The sequence below is a fragment of the Etheostoma cragini genome, chromosome 1 (genome assembly GCF_013103735.1).
Source record: "Etheostoma cragini isolate CJK2018 chromosome 1, CSU_Ecrag_1.0, whole genome shotgun sequence".
NCBI lineage: Eukaryota > Metazoa > Chordata > Actinopteri > Perciformes > Percidae > Etheostoma > Etheostoma cragini.
In genome coordinates, this window is record NC_048407.1 from 27,159,941 (window position 1) to 27,182,644 (window position 22,704).

General features: G+C 40.3%; 1 protein-coding gene across 11 annotated transcripts in view; it reads left to right on the forward strand.

The window, feature by feature from the left end:
• The first annotated feature begins 1,133 nt into the window (after window positions 1-1,133).
• The window catches only part of si:dkey-205h23.2 (CUGBP Elav-like family member 4), a 133,987-nt gene continuing 112,416 nt past the window's right edge, over window positions 1,134-22,704 (forward strand). For 3 of the 11 annotated variants that reach the window (XR_004656225.1, XM_034868544.1, XM_034868566.1), the window contains exons 1-2: window positions 1,135-1,577; window positions 11,755-11,837. Coding sequence is in view for 10 of the 11 variants with exons in the window: in XM_034868544.1 (XP_034724435.1) it covers window positions 1,328-1,577; window positions 11,755-11,837 (333 nt within the window). In the remaining variant the exon portion in view is untranslated. Of the gene's footprint in view, window positions 1,578-11,754; window positions 11,838-22,704 lie in introns of all 11 variants that reach the window. The other 8 variants (XM_034868552.1, XM_034868574.1, XM_034868584.1 and 5 more) reach the window with 5 other exon arrangements.

Genomic DNA, 22,704 nt, shown 5'->3' on the forward strand with positions numbered 1-22,704 from the left:
TGTTACGAACAGTTTAAACTGCTGAAGTGTCCAAAACAATACATTAAAACAATTGCTCTGTCTTGACTAAATGATGAAGCTATTTAGAACTGTAATAACTCCGAACAACTATTTTTATTTAAAAACCTGTGATATCAGGTATTCATACTTAAAAGAGCTCTTAACTATACCATGACAAATATATAGTAAAGTAGACCAGTTGAGCACAGGTCCACAGAGCAGTCACTCTCAGTCCTCAGTAGTGACAGCTCTGTTGGTTTTCTACCCTCCCAGGTAGTTAATAGCATTCACCTAGAATCTCAGGTGTAAAATAGTCCGTTAGATACGTAGAATGAAAACCAGCAGGGCCCATGCTCCGGAGGTCCAGGAATGAGAACCACTGCTGTAGAGAACATTTCTTCACAGCATAATCTTTTAAGGCTAGGCCTCGGGACTTACAGCCCTGCTGGTTGTCTTCTAAAAATCTGACAGGGACTTTTTAAGCCCAGTATGCCAGATAAATGCAAATATTTAGCCGCATACCTGTGTCCAGCAGACAGGAAGTGTTATGAGGACAGGGTTCTTTGGAAACATTGATGAACAGTATTCAAATTATAAAATTATCGGAGATACATTATATGAGAACCAGAGTTTTAAATTCTGATTCACCAGTTTATTTAAATATTTAAAACTACTCATGTACAGCATCACAATGCATTTTGGTAAGGTACAATTACATGGGCTGCCATTACAAAGCTATGACTCCACTCACAGCTATAACAAAACTAAATGACCCGACATAAGCAGGAGAAGGAGCACAAATGCTGCCTTTGCACTGTTTAAATGTCCCACTCTACACAAATGTTTGCATTTTTACTCTGCCCCGTGTGGCACTCAGTCATCCTGGCCTCCCATTGGCCGCGCACGTGCAAATTAGGCGAGGGGCGTGGTCTTCATGAGAGTACAAAATGACGTCACGGGTAGTGTGTGTGTGTGTGTTTCATGACCCCCCCCCCCAACACACACACACACACACACACACACAAACACACATATATAAAAACACACAAAGAGAGAGAAAAAAAGAGAAAAATATATAAGGCTGATTCGAAACATGGGGGCTGCAAAGGCAGAGGAGAGACATAGGGAGGGAAAACTGGAGGAGGAGTGGGTGGAGAGGAAGATATAACGGGGGAGCGTACACTGTGCAGTTGACTACAGAGAGATAGAGAAGGAGAGCAACAGAGAGAGAGAGAGAGAGAGAGAGAGAGAGAGAGAGAGAGTGAGAGAGAGAGAGAGAGAGAGAGAGAGAGGGAGAGAGAGCAGCTCGCCGGCCCATTGAGGAAAGATGGCTACAGTCACTGCAAACGGAGTGCAGCAAGAGAATGGATTCAGCACCACGAACAGCGCCGGCAGGATGAACGGGCTTACCATCGGCCAGAACACCATTCCAATGAAGGACCACGACGCCATCAAGCTTTTCATCGGGCAGATTCCCAGAAACCTGGAAGAAAAGGACCTGAAACCGCTGTTTGAGGAATTCGGAAAGATATACGAACTCACTGTACTGAAAGACAGGTTTACGGGAATGCATAAAGGTTGGTTATTTTGGTATCTTTACTTTTGTGTACCTTTACACAAGAGAGAGAAAGAGGAGAGGGAGAGAGAGAGAGAGAACTAGAGAGATCAAAGAGCGTCCCAATTCAGTTTCGGGGCAGAGAGCATGAAAAAGTGTGTTAATTTGCAGATGTTCTGGGACAGAGTAGAAGCCCCGTAGAGCCTTCTCACACGCACACACAAACACATATATTAATATATACTGTATATATAAGGTGTGAGAGGAAGAACACGTGGAAGTGTCTGGCTAGCGCGTGCAGGGTTAATTGTTACCGCGTCTTACCAATCCACGTGAATACTACAGCTGAAAACGCCTTTGTGTGTTTACATTGACTCTCATGTGCTGAGCACACCAGTTCAAGGGGGCGGGACAGTGCAAGCGCTAGATGCTGTGTTATTTCTTCAGCTGCACAAGATATTTAAACAACAAAAAAAAGAGTGGGAAAATCCTTCTGTTCTGCATTATATCATTCGCAGCATATTGTCTAAGGAAGATATAAATGCTTTCAGGGGAGCGGAAAGTGCAAACCATTATCAGGCAGTCAGCATCCGTGATTAACGTGGTGCTGGCATGCTGCTTTGACCTTTGAGTCGGGTATAACGTCGCCTACTTTTTTGGACGTCATTAGCTGTGGGAAATACTATCTAGAAGGCGGCTGGATTGTAATATGCTGCTCCGTGGGCGGGTTGCAGTCAGGAAGTACAAGGCAGGATAATAGTAGAGGCTGAGATCCAGCATGCATTGTTTTCTCGCTTGTTGTTTCCTCACCCCGCTGTCCCCCTCATCGTCCAAACCGAGCGGGATCAGTATTCACTTAGTAATTAGTCAGGAATCGATCTGTTCTAATGATAGTTATAATGGTGGATGCCATGAGTGCGGTTTGGGATGGAGGATCTTTTTGTTCCAAATAAAAGTCTAAAATTCAAAGTCCAAGTGGGGTTTAAACGCAACTTATTGCTAAATGCACATTTGTGCATGTAATGTAGACACAATTGGACTACAACATTCTATTTCAATGCAATTATATTAACCACGTTTTGATTTAAATTTAATTCCTTTTGCATTTAGATGTTTATGTATTTTTTCACAACACGCCTGAAATTGCACCGTTGCATTAATTAATGTTTAGTGTTATTCTATTGTGGCTGAGGGAAATCTTATAAACATACAAATGTAATAATAGTTAGTATGAAATATTATAATTATACTGTAATTTCTGACATTTTAAATATTTATTTGGTAGTAGTTTAAACATTCATTTTTTTTTAAATGGAAAGCCAAAATAAAGTCACCCTTCTGACTCTCCGTGTCATCATAAGCAGGCTGTCCTACAGTTTATTATCAGCTAAAGCACAGCCTTATAATGGCACTGCTGCTGTTGTTTGTGATTGATAGTATTTTGTAGATAGGTGTTTATTATTATTTTTAAATTTTAGATATCATTTTAAATCCACACACAATACACACAATGAATTCACAATCACAATCACTCAGTAAAAAAGAATCTATTCACAAGCCAGGCAAATTATGGATGAAATGTTAGTCAGTGCCTACAGTTCATGATCTTATTGATCAGCGCAAGTTAAGCGCTCTTGTGGGAAAAATGAGTGTAGGCTCAGGATTGCTTCCTTGTGTGTGCAGCCCTGAAGGTCTCCATGCACCACCTGTTCCTCCAGGCATCAGTCGCGGGTGTTCAGCCTGCTCCTCCTCTTTCCGGTGTTCCTCAATGATCGATTAAAACAATATTTCTGATGTTCGTGTTGTTTACGCCTGTCCTCGGCCATCCCTGAATGTCAACACTCTGGAGCATGGTTGCCTCGGGACGGATAATCCTGTTCCAACGCCAGACTGTATGCCGGTTCAAATCATCCTCCACCAAGGCCACTCTGATGTATGCATTATGCCCACTTCATCCCGCATGACATTCAAAGTCACATTGGGAGCACAAGCGTGCACTTTTAATACGATTTCACCAATGCATTATATGGATGAGTTTTTCTTATTGGCCACTCAACTAAACCATGTTCATGCCTCCTGCTGTGCCAATGTGTGATACCTGTGGACCGAAACAAGAAAGTACAAGAGTAAGAAAATGGAATTAGTGTCTTTAACAAAACAGGAGTAAGTATAGTGTATAATGTGCTGTGTCACTCAAGGAGAGCCGTTTAAAACACTGAATGAACGCCCATTCTGAAACCGAGAAAAGCTTTTGTAGGGGAGTTGAAAGGTAAAATGAATTACTTATTAAATTGTGAAAGTTCTTAGCATTCTTCAAACAAACTGAATTCTGTTATAAACAACACGCCAAGGTCAGTACAGCAGTCCTCTCTATCAGTAGACTTTTAAATGAATTTTGATTTAATTTGATGAACTATCCCAAAACCAAGCCCAGTTTCTATTGTCTGCAGCTTTAACCACATCACACTGACTTCATCAGTGTGACATTTCATTGTTTTAGAAATAATGTACATTAAAGTACCAAGTCGTACATAAGATCATAAAAAAAATGCAGATAATGTTGGAATACAATTGGATCAAGGCTTAACACTCAACAACATCAGGTCTGCTGGGTTAAATATTGTTCAGCATGTAAGTATGGATAAAGAAAGATAGAGAAAACATCAAAGGCACTAAACTGCTTAAGCATTGTGGGATGTCAGTTAAAAATAATGCATGAAGTGGCTAATATATTTTTGATATTAATGTTGAACCGCATGACTACTTCTTTGTTAAAGGGGTCATGCTTGGTGATGAACCCACAGCTAACTATTACCTGGCTGTGCTGTCCCCCTCAGCTCTGCGGAGCCTTTAAACATCCAGCATCTTCCAGCTTCTTTCGATTAACTGTATTTAGTGTTTGCATTAGGCTGAAATTAAATCAGTAGGACTCATCAAGGGGTTATATTATTTTTCCTAGTCAGTGCTGAGGCCTGGACATTTGAACCTCTCTGGGTTGTTCACATCATGATGTCGTATGAGTGTAATCTCTCGGATGACATCACGTTGAAACATATTCACAGCACACCCTACAACTAACAGTACAATAGATCGTTTCATTTCAACCTCATGCACTGCCTGGATAAATGGGATTAATCTTCCCAGACAAGTTTTGCAGCTGTGTAACTATGATCTATATTAGAGTACAGAGTTTGAGTCATATTCTCTGCGGTTTTACAATGATCTTTTGCCTAAAGTATGTGTATTGCACAGGAGTTTGAATGGTAGTTTGTGTTCTGTTTGGTTACAAAAATGCATAATATGCCAATGGATATTGGCTAGCTAATATGCCAAAGGCCCACAAGGCTCCCGTTGTTTTAAACATAGTCAAAAATTCAATCCACATTTTTATCATAAACAGTTACAACATTTTTCATTCAGCAGAGCAACAGAAGAGTGGGGGAGGATATAATCAGCTTGGCTCCCCAAGCCCTAAAAACATAAAGTTCATAAAGATTTACTGCAGTGCCATGAATTAGTTTGACTGCTACTTTGAAATCCTTCTTTGAGCTAAGTTTGTGGTTGACAGAGATTTGATTTGTTTCGGATAGATGATGTATATGGCTGTTGGCATCAGTTAGTAAACCGTACCTAATGGATGATTTGCAGCACTACCTTTTTTCACAGCCCGAGCCCTGTGACACACAAATGCACCATAATTATGGATTTAAGGGCAGATCAAAATATGTCATGTTTCTTATGAGTAATTCACGTGGACTGTTCTTCATCAGTTTGAACAGATGTTGTGTGCTTTGTGAATTCTTACTTTGGGCATTTTCTTTATCTCTAGGGAATTGTCTGAATGTCTGGGGAATTTTGCGTTTCTTATATTCCTATACACTTCGGTGGATTGGTGTAGCTGTATGCTGATGTCTAGTCGGAAGGCATTTTTTTTCACCTGTTTCTTTTAACAGATGATTATATCCTGCCTCGTAGTTGTTGGACACTGTTTCCTTTAATGCCGATTTGATAGTTTGCGTGTTGTTGTCGCTGTCGTTATCCAGCGCGTGGGATGACTCAACACCATTGGCGGGCACGGAGCTCGTCAGTGTGTGGCGCGGCCAGGTCGTGCTGTTTAACATCCATCATTTCGCTGAGCACTACATTATCATAATACTTAGTGTCAGTGCCAGAACGCATGCATTGTTCAGACATGCTGAATGTTAGTGGGGGGCAAATCTTTTGCCTGAGTAGTGTTATCTATCAATCCGTCTCTGATGCTGAGAGGAGGGACTCTGAGCTGCACCACAGAGCCAGGAGGAAAAGATACAAAGACTTGTTAAATATCCTCATCCATTTTTCTCTCCTCTGTTGGTCCATGCAGTGTAATTGGCTATAAATAGCCTGCCAAATTGACATAAAAAAACCTCATAGGCAGACAAATGTCAAAAGTAAACCACAGTAGAGCACTAATATATAATTGCAAATGAGTCATAGAATGTTACAACAAATCTTTGAAAGTGTCTTTCAAATAGTGACTTTTAGGCTGTATGTTCAGACTGCAGGCAAATCTAAATTTGTTTCTCAAAGCAGATCTTTAAGACAGACTGTCCACGCTGTTATTTGCATGTGATCAAATCGGATATGTGTCTGCAGACATCACTGACCTATCTGCAGGGTTTGCTGTGATAACAACGTACAGTACGTGTGTGTGTGTAGCTAAGCTGCAGACATGACTTTCCAACGCGGAAGCACGAGAAATGGAAACCCATCAATTTGGCCAGCACCTCCGATCCTTTGGATTTCAAAGGGAAATCGTTGTTGTATGTTGCCGGGCAGGTAAGCCATTTTGTAGAGTTGCCTCTTTATCAAAAATGGTTGCAGTGAAGTTAAATTTGACATTTATTGTGAAAAGTAAAACCCAAAAGTGTAAAGCTGCGTTACCAATGACAATGTGAAAGTAAATAAAGACGTCTTGGTTCACGCTGCTTCAGACTACAGATCCTGTTTATTTATTTTATTATTATATTATAAGTGTAGGCGCCATTCATAACTCTTGGCTACACAAGTGACGCAAAAGCCACAAAACAGGACTGTCGGGACTGAGGCGCATCTGAAGAAATACGATCAGAATCACAGTTTTCAAACCTCCAAATGTGTTTTGGATGCAATTCACTTAAATCACATGCAATTACAGTATGTCCTTTTTCCGTTGTCCACAAATTCTTAAATCGATCTGGATGCAATCTGGGTAGGCCAACGGATTTGGGCTGACAGTCTGAACAAGGTTTTAGTAATGGCCACAAGGAGATACAATCCATGCTTGTATTGGGTTTTATCTAGAGGATGAGCGTTAAGCGTAAAGAAAGTGTTAGACAGTGATTGACATTTTGCTTAAATTGAGTGACAGGTGTAGCTAAATTCTACAGATGACCTCTTTGATCATTAAAAAGGGGGCTGTGTGTGAACCAGTAAGCTAGCAGCCCACTTTGAATGTAGATGGACTGAAAGATGGAAAGATGGAAAGATGCTTGACAGGTAATAGCATGTCTTAAGCAAATGATAAATCCTAACATCATGTTTGTCTCAGTACCCATGAGAGGCTCACATTCAGCAGCATCCAGTTGTTTTACAAATGTTGTGGGGAAACTAATTTGGATTCTTTGTCCCCACTTTAATGAACATTCTTGGATCAAACATGTATGAGGTGATCGTAAGAGCGCAAATTGCTCGTGATTCATGAATCCACTGCTAATGAATTGAAATGTTATACAAATTTGTTCTGGAGTTATTTCAATTACAGGTACCCAATGCCTCAAAAAAAAAAATCACAATTTACTCTTAATGCCTGGATGCATGAAAATTGTTAGCACACACTAATTTCCATTTTAAAACAAACTGTTAGAAAAAGCATAAAAGGGAGTGTTGGGGGGGGGGGTTCTTTAGGTAATTACCCGAAACGTGTCTTGCGAACACAAAGACACATTTCACATTTCCTGCCTTCTCTTTGAACTAGTTGGCAGGGTTTGCTTTTTCATTTGCTTTACATATAATTTGTTATATTGAACTTTTGTCCCTGACTGAAATTATAGTGTGGTAAATTGTCTTTGATTACCAAAGTATTATTTTCACCCCACTTAACCTGCTCATCACAGGAAGCCACTAGTCCTTCTGCTGAACAACCATCAGAGCCATGCCCTCTTACTCTTCTTCTTCCCATTTAAAGCATGCAACTTATTTCCTCAAGTCTTTGCTTAATATTTGTTTGATTCAAACTTTAATTCAAAAAGGAAGGATTAAATGGTGTCTGAGTTATTTGCTGAAAATTAATACTGTGCATCTTAAGCACTGCTAACATAAAAGCAATCAGAATTTCCTACATTTTAGCATCTAAAATAATCTGTACTTTTTGTCACTGTTAAATACTTACACGGTTTAAAAAACTTAAAAAGGTTGCTTCAGTTCCCCAAGTTATGTGAAATGTAATACACCATGGTAAAGATCATGTTTACTTTTGTTGCCTGTCTTTTGTTGTTGCATTGTTGTTAGGACAGTCTAAATCAGTTTGCACACCCTTCTGCATTAACACAGACAAATGAAAGTGGAATGCTTTTGAAAGCTCCATTTATATGAGTGCACATAACACCAAGTGGACAACGTACAAGTGTTTTTTTATGCGGATGAGACCATTTTGTATTGTTCTGCATCATCCTTAAAATGTGTGTTTCTATCATAGAAACAAAGGCTGTTTCTCTTTTAGTGTGAGAAAAACACTCATGGATTTTGGTGCTATTTTATACATGCATGCAAATGAACTATAATGAACTAATTCTAGTTTTTGTATTCATCACTGTAGCTTGTAAGAGAGCGTTGGTTGGCCTTCCTTGCACAATAGCAGGTTGGAACAATTGTATATTTTTCATTTTAAGGACATACTGTGTAAACTTCCTTCTTACTTACTGTTCTCTCCTGACTCCTAAAGTCACCACCAGGAAATGTAATCTTAGATTATTTGGGCAAATCATGTGTGACATTCCCCAAACGCAAACTGTCTTCGGGGACAGTGCCTTTAAAGTTTTTGCACCCTCACCCTGGTATAAATTGCAACATAAATTGCAACAATGACACAGTTTAAAATTAGGTTAAAGGACTATTTGATTACTAAATGCATATGTTCTGTTACTGAGTGCTGCAGGTGACTATGTATTGCCAACTGTCGTTTTTGGTCTAATGCTGTTTACATTGTTTGTTTTACTGAATATTTTAATATGGAACAATTCTACTGCTGTCTTGGCCACAACCTCCTTGAAAAAGACATTCTGAATCTCAATGGGATTATTTCCTTGTAAAATAAAGATTAATAAAAAATAAAAACAAAATAAAATGGAATTTAATCCCATGCCAATTAGTCAATTTAAAAGTTTAAGCTGACAGCCCTAACCTGCTACCAGCTGCTACATCCTTGTTACCTCGCCTCAAACTGGATCATTGTGCCTCTCCTCATGTTCTCTAAGCTGAATGCTCATCTGTTCCACAACTGGCTTTTTCTCAGTCACTGAGTCATTTGGGTTTAAGAAGTCCCCTGAGCCAGCCCTGTTGGATATGGAGCTTTCATAAAGTCCTGCTGGGTTTCCACCCCCGCGAGGAAGCCGAGACAGCCACGCAGAGCTCTGGCCTGAATATTAAAGGCTACATGGCAGAAAAAGTCCAGTTTAACAAATCATTTGAACTAATAGTATCACATTCTATTTTTCTTGACGCCACCAGAAAAATCTGCAGTGAGGAGAGATCGCTTGACTTGCTTCAGATGCAATTTCACTTGCTTTAAGCACACTCCTGGAAAAACTCCACAGTGGTCCAGTTTTCAGAGCTGAAGTATTCACATCATTTAATCTAACACCACATTATAAAAATACTGCATTACTATGGAGTACAAGTTCTGCACTCTGTATGTTCCTAATGTGAAAGAACAAAAGTATGTGAAATCCTATTATTGGATTATAAGTATAGTATTAATATATGATTGGATTATTGTTGCATTACCATGTGAGTACTATTTTTGTTGGTTGAGGTGAGTTTAATTACTTTATAAACTGCTGGGTAGTTTATTGTCATATTTTATAAACTGGGCACATTTTTAATGTGAAAATCTATTTATCTCTTTAAAGCTCTATTTATCTGAAATAACTAGATACTTTAGTTGTAAACTAAATCTAGTGTAGTAGAAGTGTAAAGTAGATTAAAATGCAAAAACCCCAAGTACCTCAAAACAATACTTAAGTAAATGTTACTTTTTATCAGTGAAACAAAACACATTAAAGTGATAAGAAAAAAGTTGAATTGACAAATAATGAAAATTTGTTTTGAAATTACAGAATTGTTTACAAAGTGTCTTGTCAAGATGTTTACTAAAGTTCTGGGCAATACAAAGTAAAAAAGCTTGGTGAAAATACCAGAAGAAAAGTGGGAGAAGAGTGTCAGCAACAGCCTATGATTCCCATAAGCCTTTGCTAGGACATGCCCCCCGGGGAGGCCTCGGCTCATGTCCCACAGTTTTGTAATTTCACAAAGGATGAAACGTGTTTGCCCAGGCTCACAAACTTTTCTGCTTTGCTGTGTGGCATGCTGTTTCATCAGTGTCGTTTAGGTGATTTTTCCTCTTGAGTAACTGCCTAGTTATGGAGGTGGGTGAAGGTTGTCGTGAAAGGGAACTCTCTTGGCTGGGTGCCAGAGTGTGTTGCTGGGTTTTGGGGGTGATGGGTGCTATGTGCTGCATGCCAGGTATCATCTGTATGTGTGTGTCTGTTTGCGTGTGGTTGTTTGTGTGTGTGTGTATGTGTGTGTGTCTGGTTTCTCCTGTGGGAATCCTTGGCAGCAGGTGTGACATGCAGTAATGGGAAATTATGCTGCACAGTGCAAAACCTTTTCTGAACGGGGTCACCCACTGTCAGCTCTGCAAAGCGCGTAACAGAGCAACCACTCACCATTTAATGAAAGCTGTCACATTTTTGTCAGGGACTTATTTATTGATGCATATTCATTCTGTTTTCCTGAGATTTCTAACTTAAAGAAAAGCCTCCAGAGATGTATGGGGATGCAGTTTCGGCTCATCACCAGAGGATTTTCTTGACTTGGCAGCCAAAAAAAAAGCACATTGTTTTACTTATTCCTCCTTTGCCCAGATTAGTAACTATAATCATTCAACAGAAAGCAGTATGAATAATTACTGAAAAGAAAATGCTTACATCATATCTGAGATGACTAAGCAATTTTCATCACCACTCCCGGTGTATACTTAACCTCAAGGAACACATGTGGTTTTACACCTGTTGAATATGTTTGCTGTTTCATTTTGTTGAGTCCATTTTACCGTTACTAAAGTAAACTGAATGAAATACAAACATTATAGCAAACATTGTATTCCCATTAACACTGGACACATGCATTAGTTCTAAAATCTAATCTAAAGGGGTTGTCATATTTTTAAAAGAAATGTGTACAATTTTAATCTTATTTCTCAAGCAGCATGTTATTTTCTCTGAGGGTATTGAGCTATTAACTTCAGAGAACCACATTCAGTGCAGGCTATGAATTCCATTTGAATATAATACATGTTTTGGGCAATAGCTTGTAAAATTCCATGCTTGTAAATTCCTCCAAATATTCTTATATTATTGCGTGCGTAGATGGGCATTACTTCGGTGAAATCACAAATCTGTGGGTCCCTGTGGAAGGTTACTATGTTGTTTTTGAGAGTTGACAGTAGCGATGCTTAATCTCTAAACAAACACCATTGGAGAGGTTAGACTGGCTTTAGGCAGCGCATTGAATATGGTCTTTCAGCTATCCAATTAACATCAAGATCTGTGTTCACTCATGAAATGGGCTTACATAAAGATGATGGAAAAAGCATATTTTTATCCTTTTATAATCTATTATGTTTTGTGCTCTCAGCTTTCACAATCAATATATTAGAAATTGTATTTGATTGTTAGATCATCATAATGCCAAATGACTTTATATGTTTGAGATATAATGTTTTGTGGTCTTCCATAAAGTCCTTAGACTACTTAGAATCCTAAAAAAACACAACAGACCATAAATGTACTCTTTCTTTAAAAATAGCCATACATTCTCTAACACTGTGATACTATTCTTTAAATATAAAAGGTGGTTAATTGTGGTAAAAGCCAAGCTCTCTCCTGTCTCCCTGACTATAGGATGTGCCTTTCTAACATACTGTGCCAGAGAGTCAGCACTGAAGGCCCAGAGCGCCCTCCATGAACAGAAGACTCTGCCAGGGGTAAGTGCCCCCGATCTGCCCTTTTGTCATAGGCTAAAGCCCCTGGGGCCACCAGCCTGACATGGGAACCTACATTTACATAGGAATAGTATAACACTTGCACTTGCACACACACAGACACACACAGACACACACACACAGAGGCATGGGGGGATATAGTATACCAGTATACTGTACATTAAAACACACATTCAGGCATTCACACAAACGTGCACGCACGCACACACACCCACACACAATCACGTACACATGGAAACAGATGAAAATAGTCCCTCGTACTTTCTCAGACTCACTCTCAGATTGCATTTTCTTGTTAGCTTTTACACACATTCTTTCTTTCTCACTCACCCACACACACACACACACACACACACACACATAAAGACATACTAAAAGAGTGCGAGTGGCCTATCTCACCTTGCAGTGTCTTATTACACTAATCACCCCGGCGGAGATATTTGATAAGCGCTCCTTCATAACAGCCTGTGCCGTCCTTCCCCTGTCCTCTCACAATATGGTTGCCACAGACACTAATTGCCTTGAGGAATCCCACTCTCATTATCACATATAATCAAACAGTAAGTATAAACAATCATTTTTACCATGTATATCACCATCTGGTGTTTTTGTTTTAATTCTCTCCCCAGTTTTTTTTTCCCCTCGTCTTCTATCATTTGCCTTTGGCGGGCGGGTAACTTTTTCAATTAAAATAATGGCCTCTTCAAACAGCACAGGTACAACGTACCCAGTAGTAGGCTCTTAAGCCCACCCAGTGGGAGACCCTCAATCTGGGATCAGCTTGAGTTTGTGGTGTCTATCTGTACTTGATGTGTGTGAAGGGGATTCGACGATCACATCAGGGGAATTATCGAGGTGTGATTGAATTACGCCCGCGGGTCCCTACGAACGAGAAACTGCGCCAGAGCCCAGGCTCCTGACTGCCCCCTCCAACCCCCCCCCATTTCCTATCACCATGAACCAAGACACCCAGCCAGGTTGGGGCTTTAATCAGAGCCTCAGGATATCCATCTAAATCTCCGGGGAGAGAGGTACAGAGAGACAAAAGAAGATCGGAGGGAACAGACAGGAAGTAGGAGAGGAAGAAAGTAGAGATTGGAATTGGTTTGAAAAGGGGGGTCAAAGTGGTTGATGGCCTTGGGGGGCTTTGTATTGTTCCTCACTGTTGGGGTAATCAGCTGTTTACACTTCACTGCATTTCATAGGTACTTCACTGAATGTTAGGCACACAGGTACACTGTGGCGAAAGAGTCCCGTGGGAGACTGGGCTCCCTGGCTCGTTACTGCCTCCCGCAGCTTCATAATGAGATACTTGTCATGATGGTCCTGGATAGGTGTTCCCATCTTTATTGCCCTCATGGACGGAGATTCTTGTTTGCCTTCTATCTAGAGAGAGGTTAATGGCATATTCTGCAGGGTTTGGGTAAACATTTCCCCTGTACAGCTCATAGCATTGGGTCACTCCTGCAATCTGAGCACAGCCTGCATACAGAGGGCTAATAAAGACGTTTTGTCTTTCTGTGTGTGTGTGTGTGTGTGTGTGTGTGTCTGTCTGTGTGTCTCCGCGTGTGTGTGTATGTGTGTGGCTTTTGATGCGGGTATGAGATAGACCGAGAAAGAAAACAAGGAGAGTCTGAGGGAGACAAAGTCAGGCAAAAAAAACGAGAAAGGTGACACTTCTGGACGAGCCTCATTGTCATTTTCATGGCCTGATGCTTTGAGATGCCCTGTCGTATAATGCTGCCCTTTCAGTGGCTTCTGCAGACAGCGTTGCCGGCGTGATTGTGCAGTCCAATTGCGGCGGTACGACTGTCGGGCAACCTAAATGCAAATTATGTTCCAATGAGACACCTGGCATTTAAAATAACATCAAGTCTTTCTCTCACAAGATGGTACGTGAAACAAAATAAAATTAAAATGTCAGGTTAACTAAATAATATACACACAAATGATGCAAGTAAATCACACTTGCAATAGCAGCGACACAGTTATGTCAGATGAGGTTAAATGCAAATTAGAGTGTACCGATATGTAAACCAACATGAAGTCCCTGTATTGCTTCCGCACTTAGACCTGGAAGTCAATGTACTTTTCCACAAGATAATGCTTGGATAACATATTTTTAACTCCCACGTTCAATCCAGATTATATTTTGCAAAAGTTTCTTAAAGGGGAACTATGCAGTTTTTTTAGCTTTATTTACCATAACTGAACAGTATTTAAGCCATTGGAATGGTTCTACGATTTTTTTTTCATGTTGAATGGTGGTCGTCTTGCGCCCCCCTAGCGTCTGTGAGCGGAAAAACCACCCTCGCAACTTTCAGCCGGCAAGTCACCAGACTCAGTGTCAGTAAGTATCGCCTGATATCAGGTCTTGCGTATGTAACAATTGCTTCACGGCACTGCACACATACGTCGATTCAGGAACCTGCTAACAAGGTAGCAATGGAGTTTTTCACTCTATTGTCATGGCTGAGCCGGCAAAAAACTGAACTCGTACTTGAAAACATATCAACAAAAACATGTAAGAGGATGGGGAAAGGAGCTGTGTGCATGCAAGTTTAACTAACTATTTTCTCAGTGGCCATTTGACTTTGGTCTGCAACAGACAACGCCAGAGCATTGTGAGCACTGCCTGCCTCATTCTCCTCCTCTGTCAGAAGGAAATACGTTTCTACTGGGCACAGTGCAGAGATGATAAGACCATCTCAATTATTTGTCCAATGTCTCCGTTTTTGTTTTTTGAAAAAAAAAAGAAAAAGAAAAAAAAAGGTCTCTCTTCTAATGTGTTGACCCGGATAAAGATTGCACCAACAATTAGTTAATAGGGCATGCAACTAAAAATAATTTCCACATTGGCATCATTGATTATGCCTTAAAAAAGTTTAGTGTTACGTTTTTAAGTGACATATTCCTACTCCAAAAATGAAAAGTTATCACTTTAGTAGAGATTGTCTCTTCAACAGCTTATCTCAGTAGAAGGAACATAGCATGCCCAGCTTGTGTCTCAGTCAGAGTGCTCTATTTCTTCTGTAATACTTTCATTGTTACAAAGCGTCACTTTTCCCGCACAGTGCGGATATTTTAATATTAACAAAATGTGTGCATTCACAAAAGCAAGAGACTAAAGGCTTAACAGTGTGACAGAGAGTAGGCCGATAGATCTGCGTGTGCTCTCAGCAGGAAGGTTCAACTCTTACATCATAGCCAGCTTGGCTGTGAAACTTAAACTTTCCATAATTCACATTCCCCTGTTTACTAAGTCATGTAGCCTACTGTGTGCACATACCAAATTTGACTTGCCACCAGAGAATCCGGCTGAGGCGAGTTGTGTTTACATTGTTTGATTAATTGCATGTAAAGAGCATAATGAGCCCTTCATGTGCTGTGCATCCGATCCTGCTGCTACAGTTAGTACAGTAAATGTAATCAGAGATTCAGGCTCTTGCCCTTGATGGGCTCATAGTGCTGTTGTGTTTATGTATGCACTCAGCACATTCCCTGATATAGGGCAACATGGCACTGCATGTGGACAGGTTAGGTCATGTCTGTGAATGATTTCTTCCTGGATCTGATAAATTCCTAAGATGCTCCCACACTGACTTGGGCCTAAGAGTAGTTCACGAACAATGCATTGACATTTCCTTTCTACATCGACAATTTATCTAAATCCAGGTAAGTTGTTCATCTGTAAACTTAAAGACAATTGTGATACTTTCTTTTTTGCAACACCACGTAGCAATAAAAACAGCAAGAACATACAAATAATAATTGCAAACGCAGCACCACAATGGGTTTAACAACTGTTTGCCAAGTAGCCTCCCAATATGCCGCAATATGGAGCTGCGAACCTTCAAATGAATCGTGCTCTTTCCTTTCAGGGCCACACTGCTTTCTCCTCTCAGGCCAATTAACTCCTGGTGTTTGCATGTAACAGGCATGCTAATTGGGTGCTACTGAAGCCCAAAGCCTATTAAAAAGTGTCTTGGAAAAAAAGATCCAGCTATTCTTTGTCTCTCATTCACGTGTGCTCCTACCCTTCCCAACGCCTTCTCCTGCTTACCACTTTCATTCCCCCACTCTTTTTTTTCCATACTTTATCCGTGGAATGTGCTGAGTGTCAGGTAGGAGCCCAAACACATGTCATTTAAACAGGCGTTTCTGTGGATTGACTCACATTTTTTGGTTTTGTGAGGGAGTGTACCAGTAGTAGCTAAACCCTGAATTGATGACGAGGCAGCCAAGTGCAACAGTGAAGAAAAGATAAAAGAGTAAAAAACGTTACCAACTCTTATTTTCCGAAGTGTTTCTTTTCAAATTTCAAGGGCTGAGCTTAAAGGAATCAGCTTCCACCAAAGTGAGTAGCAAAATGTTTGGGTTTCCCACATTTTGGTCTTGACTTATTTGCGTCTCACACAAAAATAGGTCAGAGAAAATTGTGCAATACCAGTATTATGTGTCACTAAGCACACTGCCATGGACCAATGATTCCATGTTCTTGACACTCTCTCCCCGCATCACACCCCAGATGCAGCCACCGTAGACCTGCCATATGTCTCTGTCTATGTCTCAGTGCACGCTGAGAATAAGAAACCAGCATTTTCCCCCTTGACATTTTTACTCTCCTAAAATCACACATGCATAGATAGGCAGTGACCATCGTCACGCATGCGTAAGTGTATTTTAGTCTTTATTAAAGCAGATTTCTTTCAAGGAAAAGTGACTTCTCTACAGCAAATTTACTACCACAAACCCCCTTCCATTATGCTCATTTCTCAAACAAAAATGTGTTATTTGATACATTCAGTAGTAAGGGCTTTGTGTGGAGTATTCCACGTCAGAGTGTGTGTGTGTGTGTGTTTGTGTGTTTGTGTGTGTTGCAGAGTCAGGGCGTCTTATCAGAAGACAGACTGAGTCCCTCTCCAGCAGGTCCACTCCTGGACAGACATGCTGCAGTTTAAACTAATTACTCAGGCCACACAGGGCCTTTACCCAGTCTTTTAAGGGACAAATTGTGTTCTGTTGCCGATCAATTTGTCCTCTGTGCCAGATTTGTCAACCTCCAGTGCCCCTGAGCAGTTGCCATTATGAAACAAAAAAAAAAAGGTCTGGGCACTGGACGTGAGACCTCTGCTAAGGCTCCCGCTGCTCTCCTCATCATCAATTACGTCTATATCATTTTCTTTCTGCTGCCCGCTTTAGAAAAGAAATTAAAAAGGGCCATTGTTTTTCTAATCCCCCTGGGATGAAAGCATTTACTACGCTGCTGCACCATGCATGGCCATCCTTCCGATTAGGGAGTGAATGGAATCACAATCAAGGGATGCACTAAGCATTGTTTCCTATTATGTGGCTGGTGGCCCTGAATATTGTGCAGAAATTAATTTTGTTCCATCTGATGGGATTTTCAACCTTGGAGAGTGCGTAATGTTAATCCTGGCAGGCAGGCGGACAGACATCGTGGAAGTCTAGCTATTTTACTGGCGAATGTGGACAGGGCGAACACATAGTCAATTGTGAGAGAGCCCTTAACCAGCCCATAAAGATGGCAGGCCAGAGGCGCTGGACAAATGAGCAGGAGAGATTGTGCTTTTTAAAGGCTGCAGGGCAGGAGAGCTCCTCAATTTATTGAAAGATGGATTCATGAACAACGCTGCAGTCACAAAAACAAAAAATAGTTGGGACTTTTTCTTTGCAATGATCCTCCCCTTCATCAGTGATGGAAAGGTCAAAGAGGCCGCATCATGTTCACATACAGATCCATACTAGGAAGGAGAATGCAAATTACAAAAGGTAGTAGTTGTTTGTATGGGGTTTATTTTAGGATGGAAGTCTTCTAGGAATAAACGCATATTGCCAGTTAAATAATATATCCATAGTCTTACATTGACTGGATACATAACACATACATTCTAGGATAGGAGAAAAAAACGCTCTGACTTGTTTGCGTTTCTTTAAACCAAGAACAATGGTCTTGGGCAGTGCTAAGCGACAGGGTCTCAGGAAGGAACTTGTGTTAGTTGAACACATGCACGTAGGGAGGCAAGCTCTGGAAAGGCTTTTCCCCATCAAAACCCACCAAACACAATTAATTAAGCTAACTGTTCACACAATTCAGTAATGTAAGCAATTAAAATTAGCTGGATACATGGTTAAACCTAATTTTCTCTTACCAGTGTATCGCCATATGTAACTTACTTCATCCACAGCAATACCCACCAATCATTTCCGAAACGTTGGCATTTACAGGATGGCTCTCCATCCATGGTTGCCAACGGTTGTTTCTGGTAATCGGTCCAAAGAAATTAAAACAGACCAAATAGAAAGACCCTCCCGTAGGTCACAGATTGCTATTCTGTGCTAACAAAATGTCCAGAAGCAACATCATGGACTCCCAAACTGCTATAACAAAGATTAAAAACAGGAACCCCTTTAGATATAATGATACAGTAATAAGAATTCTTGATTGACAAAATGAGGAAACCTTTACACGGTATAACTTCCTGTATTTTAAAATATTGAAAGGTGTACTAGAGGTAATGCTTTTGGAAAGACGAGTCCCAGCCTTACTGGATGGGTTTTAATGTAAAGGTTTGAATGCTCGTAAGCTAAGCCGCTCCTTCGCACCCTTCCTCCACGTTGAAACATTCACTATCTTTCCCTCGCTGACAGGTGGAGTCGGACTCCGTCATGCATGCGCTCCTGTGCTAATTTATCCACTTCTTTAGCTGTAATGAGGCAGAACTGGTAAATGTGGGGACAGCATTGTTAACATTGCTGCTTCACTGGGGAAGAGGAGAAGGCTGACAAATAGCGGAGAAGGATGGAAATGAGGCCTCGGTGCTGTCATAACTCCAAGAATGATGCTTTTAGTCTTTTACTCGGGCTGGATAGCTGTCTCTTAGTTAGGCTGTATCCTGGAATATGACATTTCCTAAAGCAAGTAAAACTCAAACTTTAAGTTGCATCAAGATCAGGCTGTCTCACAGTAACAATGAGAAAGAAAAGAACAAAAAAAAAATGTAATACTTGAGGCAGAATCTGTACCTCCAAATCATCTAAAAAAACTGTGGTTTTGGCTAATTAACTTCCCTTTCCATTCAGTTTTAGAAGGTGCAAATCTACCTTGAAAGTTGTGTGATATTCAAAAAGATGTCTCCGTCTAGTTTCAGACAATGTGATGTCTCAATAGAAACAGGTGCTGGCACCCCACAATGAGATGGTAATGAGAAAAGGTGTTATCTTTTACTAAGACAGGTGCGTTGAAAACTGAACACTTTTTTGAGTTCTTTTCTCTCCTATCCCCCCTGCTGTTTTCTCCACTCTTCTTTCCTTTCTTTTCTTTTCACCCCCTCTCCCCCTTGCTGTCAAGTAAGTTAGTAGCCTTTCATTGCAATTCACAACTCATTCTGGCAATCGCTGAAGACATCCAGGCAATCTACACGTATTTGTTCAAAGACAATACAAGGGATAAAGACAACATGATGCTGCTGAGTTCAGCAATCACTCTGGCAGTCCCAGTTATCAAACACTGTAGTTAATCACGTGGACTAGTGTAAACATTGTGCTGAAAATGGAACACACACACACACACACACACACACACACTCACAAAGTGTCTTTTAGGTGAAAATATGTGATTGGACATCTGACATATTTGGGAGGGGAAAGAGAAATAGGGGCCAGGGAACAAGGAAGAGAGACATGAACTGATGAGTCATGAGTCAACATGAGAAAGAGAGAGAGGCAGGAGGAGAATGAGAGAGAGAGAGTAGATGCATTCTTGCATAATTAACACCCGAGCATCACCAGGACAAACTCCTCCATCAGCGTGTCCAAAGGATTAACTACGCCACGCTCCTCTTATCTCCCCCCATTTCGTTTAAGAAAGAAAATGACCTTGTGCTTGTTTACATGCTGATTAAAGACAGGAGGTAGAGAAGGAGACAGCGAGAAAGTCAAACTGTAATCAGATTTGTTTGTGAAGTGAAGTATTTTTGGTGGTGCGTTCTTAGCAGATAGACTGTGTCACAGTGGCAACGCAAAAACAACCACCCGATGTAGCAGCAAACGAGCAATGAGTGGGTTGGGACAAAAAGGACGTGTGATGTGTGTTTGTTTGGGAAGGTGGTGTGTGATAAAAAGTATGTTTGGTGTGTGGGTGGTTCCTTTAGTTAGTCTGCCTGTTTTATTGCACTGGGAATACCTACATTTTGGTATTCCCAAATAAAAAAAGAGTCTGAGAGGAAGTCTGAGAAAGAATGAGTGACTTTTTCCATCTGTTTCCATGTGTCTGTTTGTGTGTGCGTGCGTGTGTGTGTTCTTGTTTAACTACATTTGTGGGGTCCAAAAAATGGGAATACGGTATACTTGTAGGGTCCCAAAAGTTTTGTGGGGCCAAAATTCTGGACCCCACAAGTTTAAAGAGCTGTTTGAGGGTTAAAACTTTGTTATAGGATTAGGGTTAGAATTAGGATATGGTAAGGGTGAGGGTTAAGGTTAAAGTTAGACATTTAGTTGTGATGGTTAAGGTTAGGGTAAGGGGCTAGGGAATGCATTATGTCAATGACGGGTCAACACAAAGATAGTGTGTATGTGTGTGTGTGTGTCTAAGTGCTCTTGTCTTTCTTTTCTTGTAAGAACCAGTTAGAATTTCAGACCTTTGAAGTAAGGGAATTTGTGCAAAATTATTTCGGCTTCTCCAAGACAGCAGTTTAGGGTTCTTCTTGCTTTGGGATTAAGGGAGCGATGCTCCTGGTTTGCAAAATCACCATTAAGAGACAGAGATACAGTCTGTCTGTCTTAATCCAGTGTTTTTTGCTGTGGTAAGTGTTTTCTCAACATGAAGGCCATATTTCTCAAATCCCCTCGTGCTTTTTGTCTTTTATTTCTCCCTTAAAAGTGATCTCTTTTGCTTTACTACAGAGGATAACTTTGTTTTATCATTTAATGCTGGGATTGCTGCACCTCTCTGTGTCATACAACTTTCAAATCTCAGCCAGTGAGAATGATGCAGCATAGGGGAATTGGAGGGTGTCAGACTTTTTGGCAATGATCAATCATCAATGATTAACTCATGTTAAAAAATGCATGTAGCAGTATTAAAATGAGAATTCGGTCGGATAAAATAGCTATGTTAGGTTCAGTTTATAGTTTAGATCAGGCTTACTTTTAATCAGGCAGTAGAAAGGGTAATTATAATGTATGTTAATCAGTGGTAGATCTAATGGATACATTCAAATTTAGCCAAATCTGTCTTATAAAACAGGTGGTTTGCTTTAAACATTCTGCCTGTTCAAACTGGCCTTGAGGGGATCCTTTCCTAAGTGCAAGTGGGTATCTTCCAAAGTTTCAGTTTTTTTATAAGAAATTTCCTCCTTGTGTTATCATTTCTCTACCACAGCTCAGCTAATTCTCACTGAAAAATGGGGGAGGGATTTTGCACTCAAACGACTAACTTACTCAAACTAACTACAGTATCCACATCTAACACCTGTGTTAACTCAGACTTCTGAAGTCTCACAGCAGCTTCAGCTGAACTTTGGGTTCATCATTCTGAATTCTTAAAGATGGGCTTAAGAAATGATTCCAGCAGGCAGCACAGTTTCAATGTACATATGGGCATGTGAGTATTGTTTAAAGACAGCCGACAGTAATCTTACCCTTTAACGTCCTCACATGTATAGTAAGACAATCTAAATATTCTTTGCAGTCTGATATACTTCTTTGTCTCTCAATCTCTCGCTCCCTCCCCCCATTATTTAGTCTGTATTGCTATCATGCCTCCTTTTCCTGTGTCAGTACAATATCGGTCCTTTAACTGCTGCAGACTCTGACTCACACGACTCAGACTCACACAGACAGGAAAAGAAAGTTCTCTGGATGAGGAGAAAAACACTTGTGAAGTACCATAATGATCATACAGAATTTGATTCTGCTAGTTTTTATAATTCTCTTTCCCACACTATGTTTGTCCTACATTTGTAAAAGGCTCACTGGACATCTACTGGGTAATATTTGAATTACAGCAATATAAATGGACCATTTGCTTGATATGAACAAGTATTAAATCAACCAAACTTTTACTTTTTCATGCCTGGACTCTCTAAGGACAACATTAAAGACATTAGAACAAAGATATCAGAACATCAAACAGAAATTATGGATTTACCCTTTAATTGTTACAATAATGTGCAGTGCGATAAATATTTTGTGGACATGATATTTCTTTTTTTGGTCATCTAGTGTCAAACCACATTTTGGGAACATTGTCCTTTATTATAAAATTACGATCCATATTCACAGGGCTCAGTAATTTAACTAAACAAGAAATTGCAAAAGTAAATTATTGTAATCAATACTACTCAGGGGTTTCAGAAATTACTTGTTAAGTTGATGAGATCCATGATTGTAAATGAAAAATTTGCAAACATATTACACAAAAAACAATGCTTTGAGGTAATATTATATGTACAAAAGACTTTTGCATCTCGAGACATATAATACTTACAGACATTGCAACCTAACCTAATTTCCATATTTCTTACTTAGTTGGTAAAACAATACCCACTATTTTCTCATCACAGGCAGATAGTAAGACAGAAGGGAAATGAGAGACAACAAGATGGCAAGAGGAGTGAAAGATGGAATTGGGGCTGCACAGGCCCCCGCCAGTTTCCGTTCATGCAGGCCCGCCATGGCAGAGGAAAGCTCTGACAGTGAGGTGTCAGAAATAGCACCAAGGCTAACACCTTACCTCTTGCTTATTAATGCATCACTCTCATAGCCTTCTCTCTCTCTCTCTCTCTCTCACACACACACACACACACACACACACACACACACACAC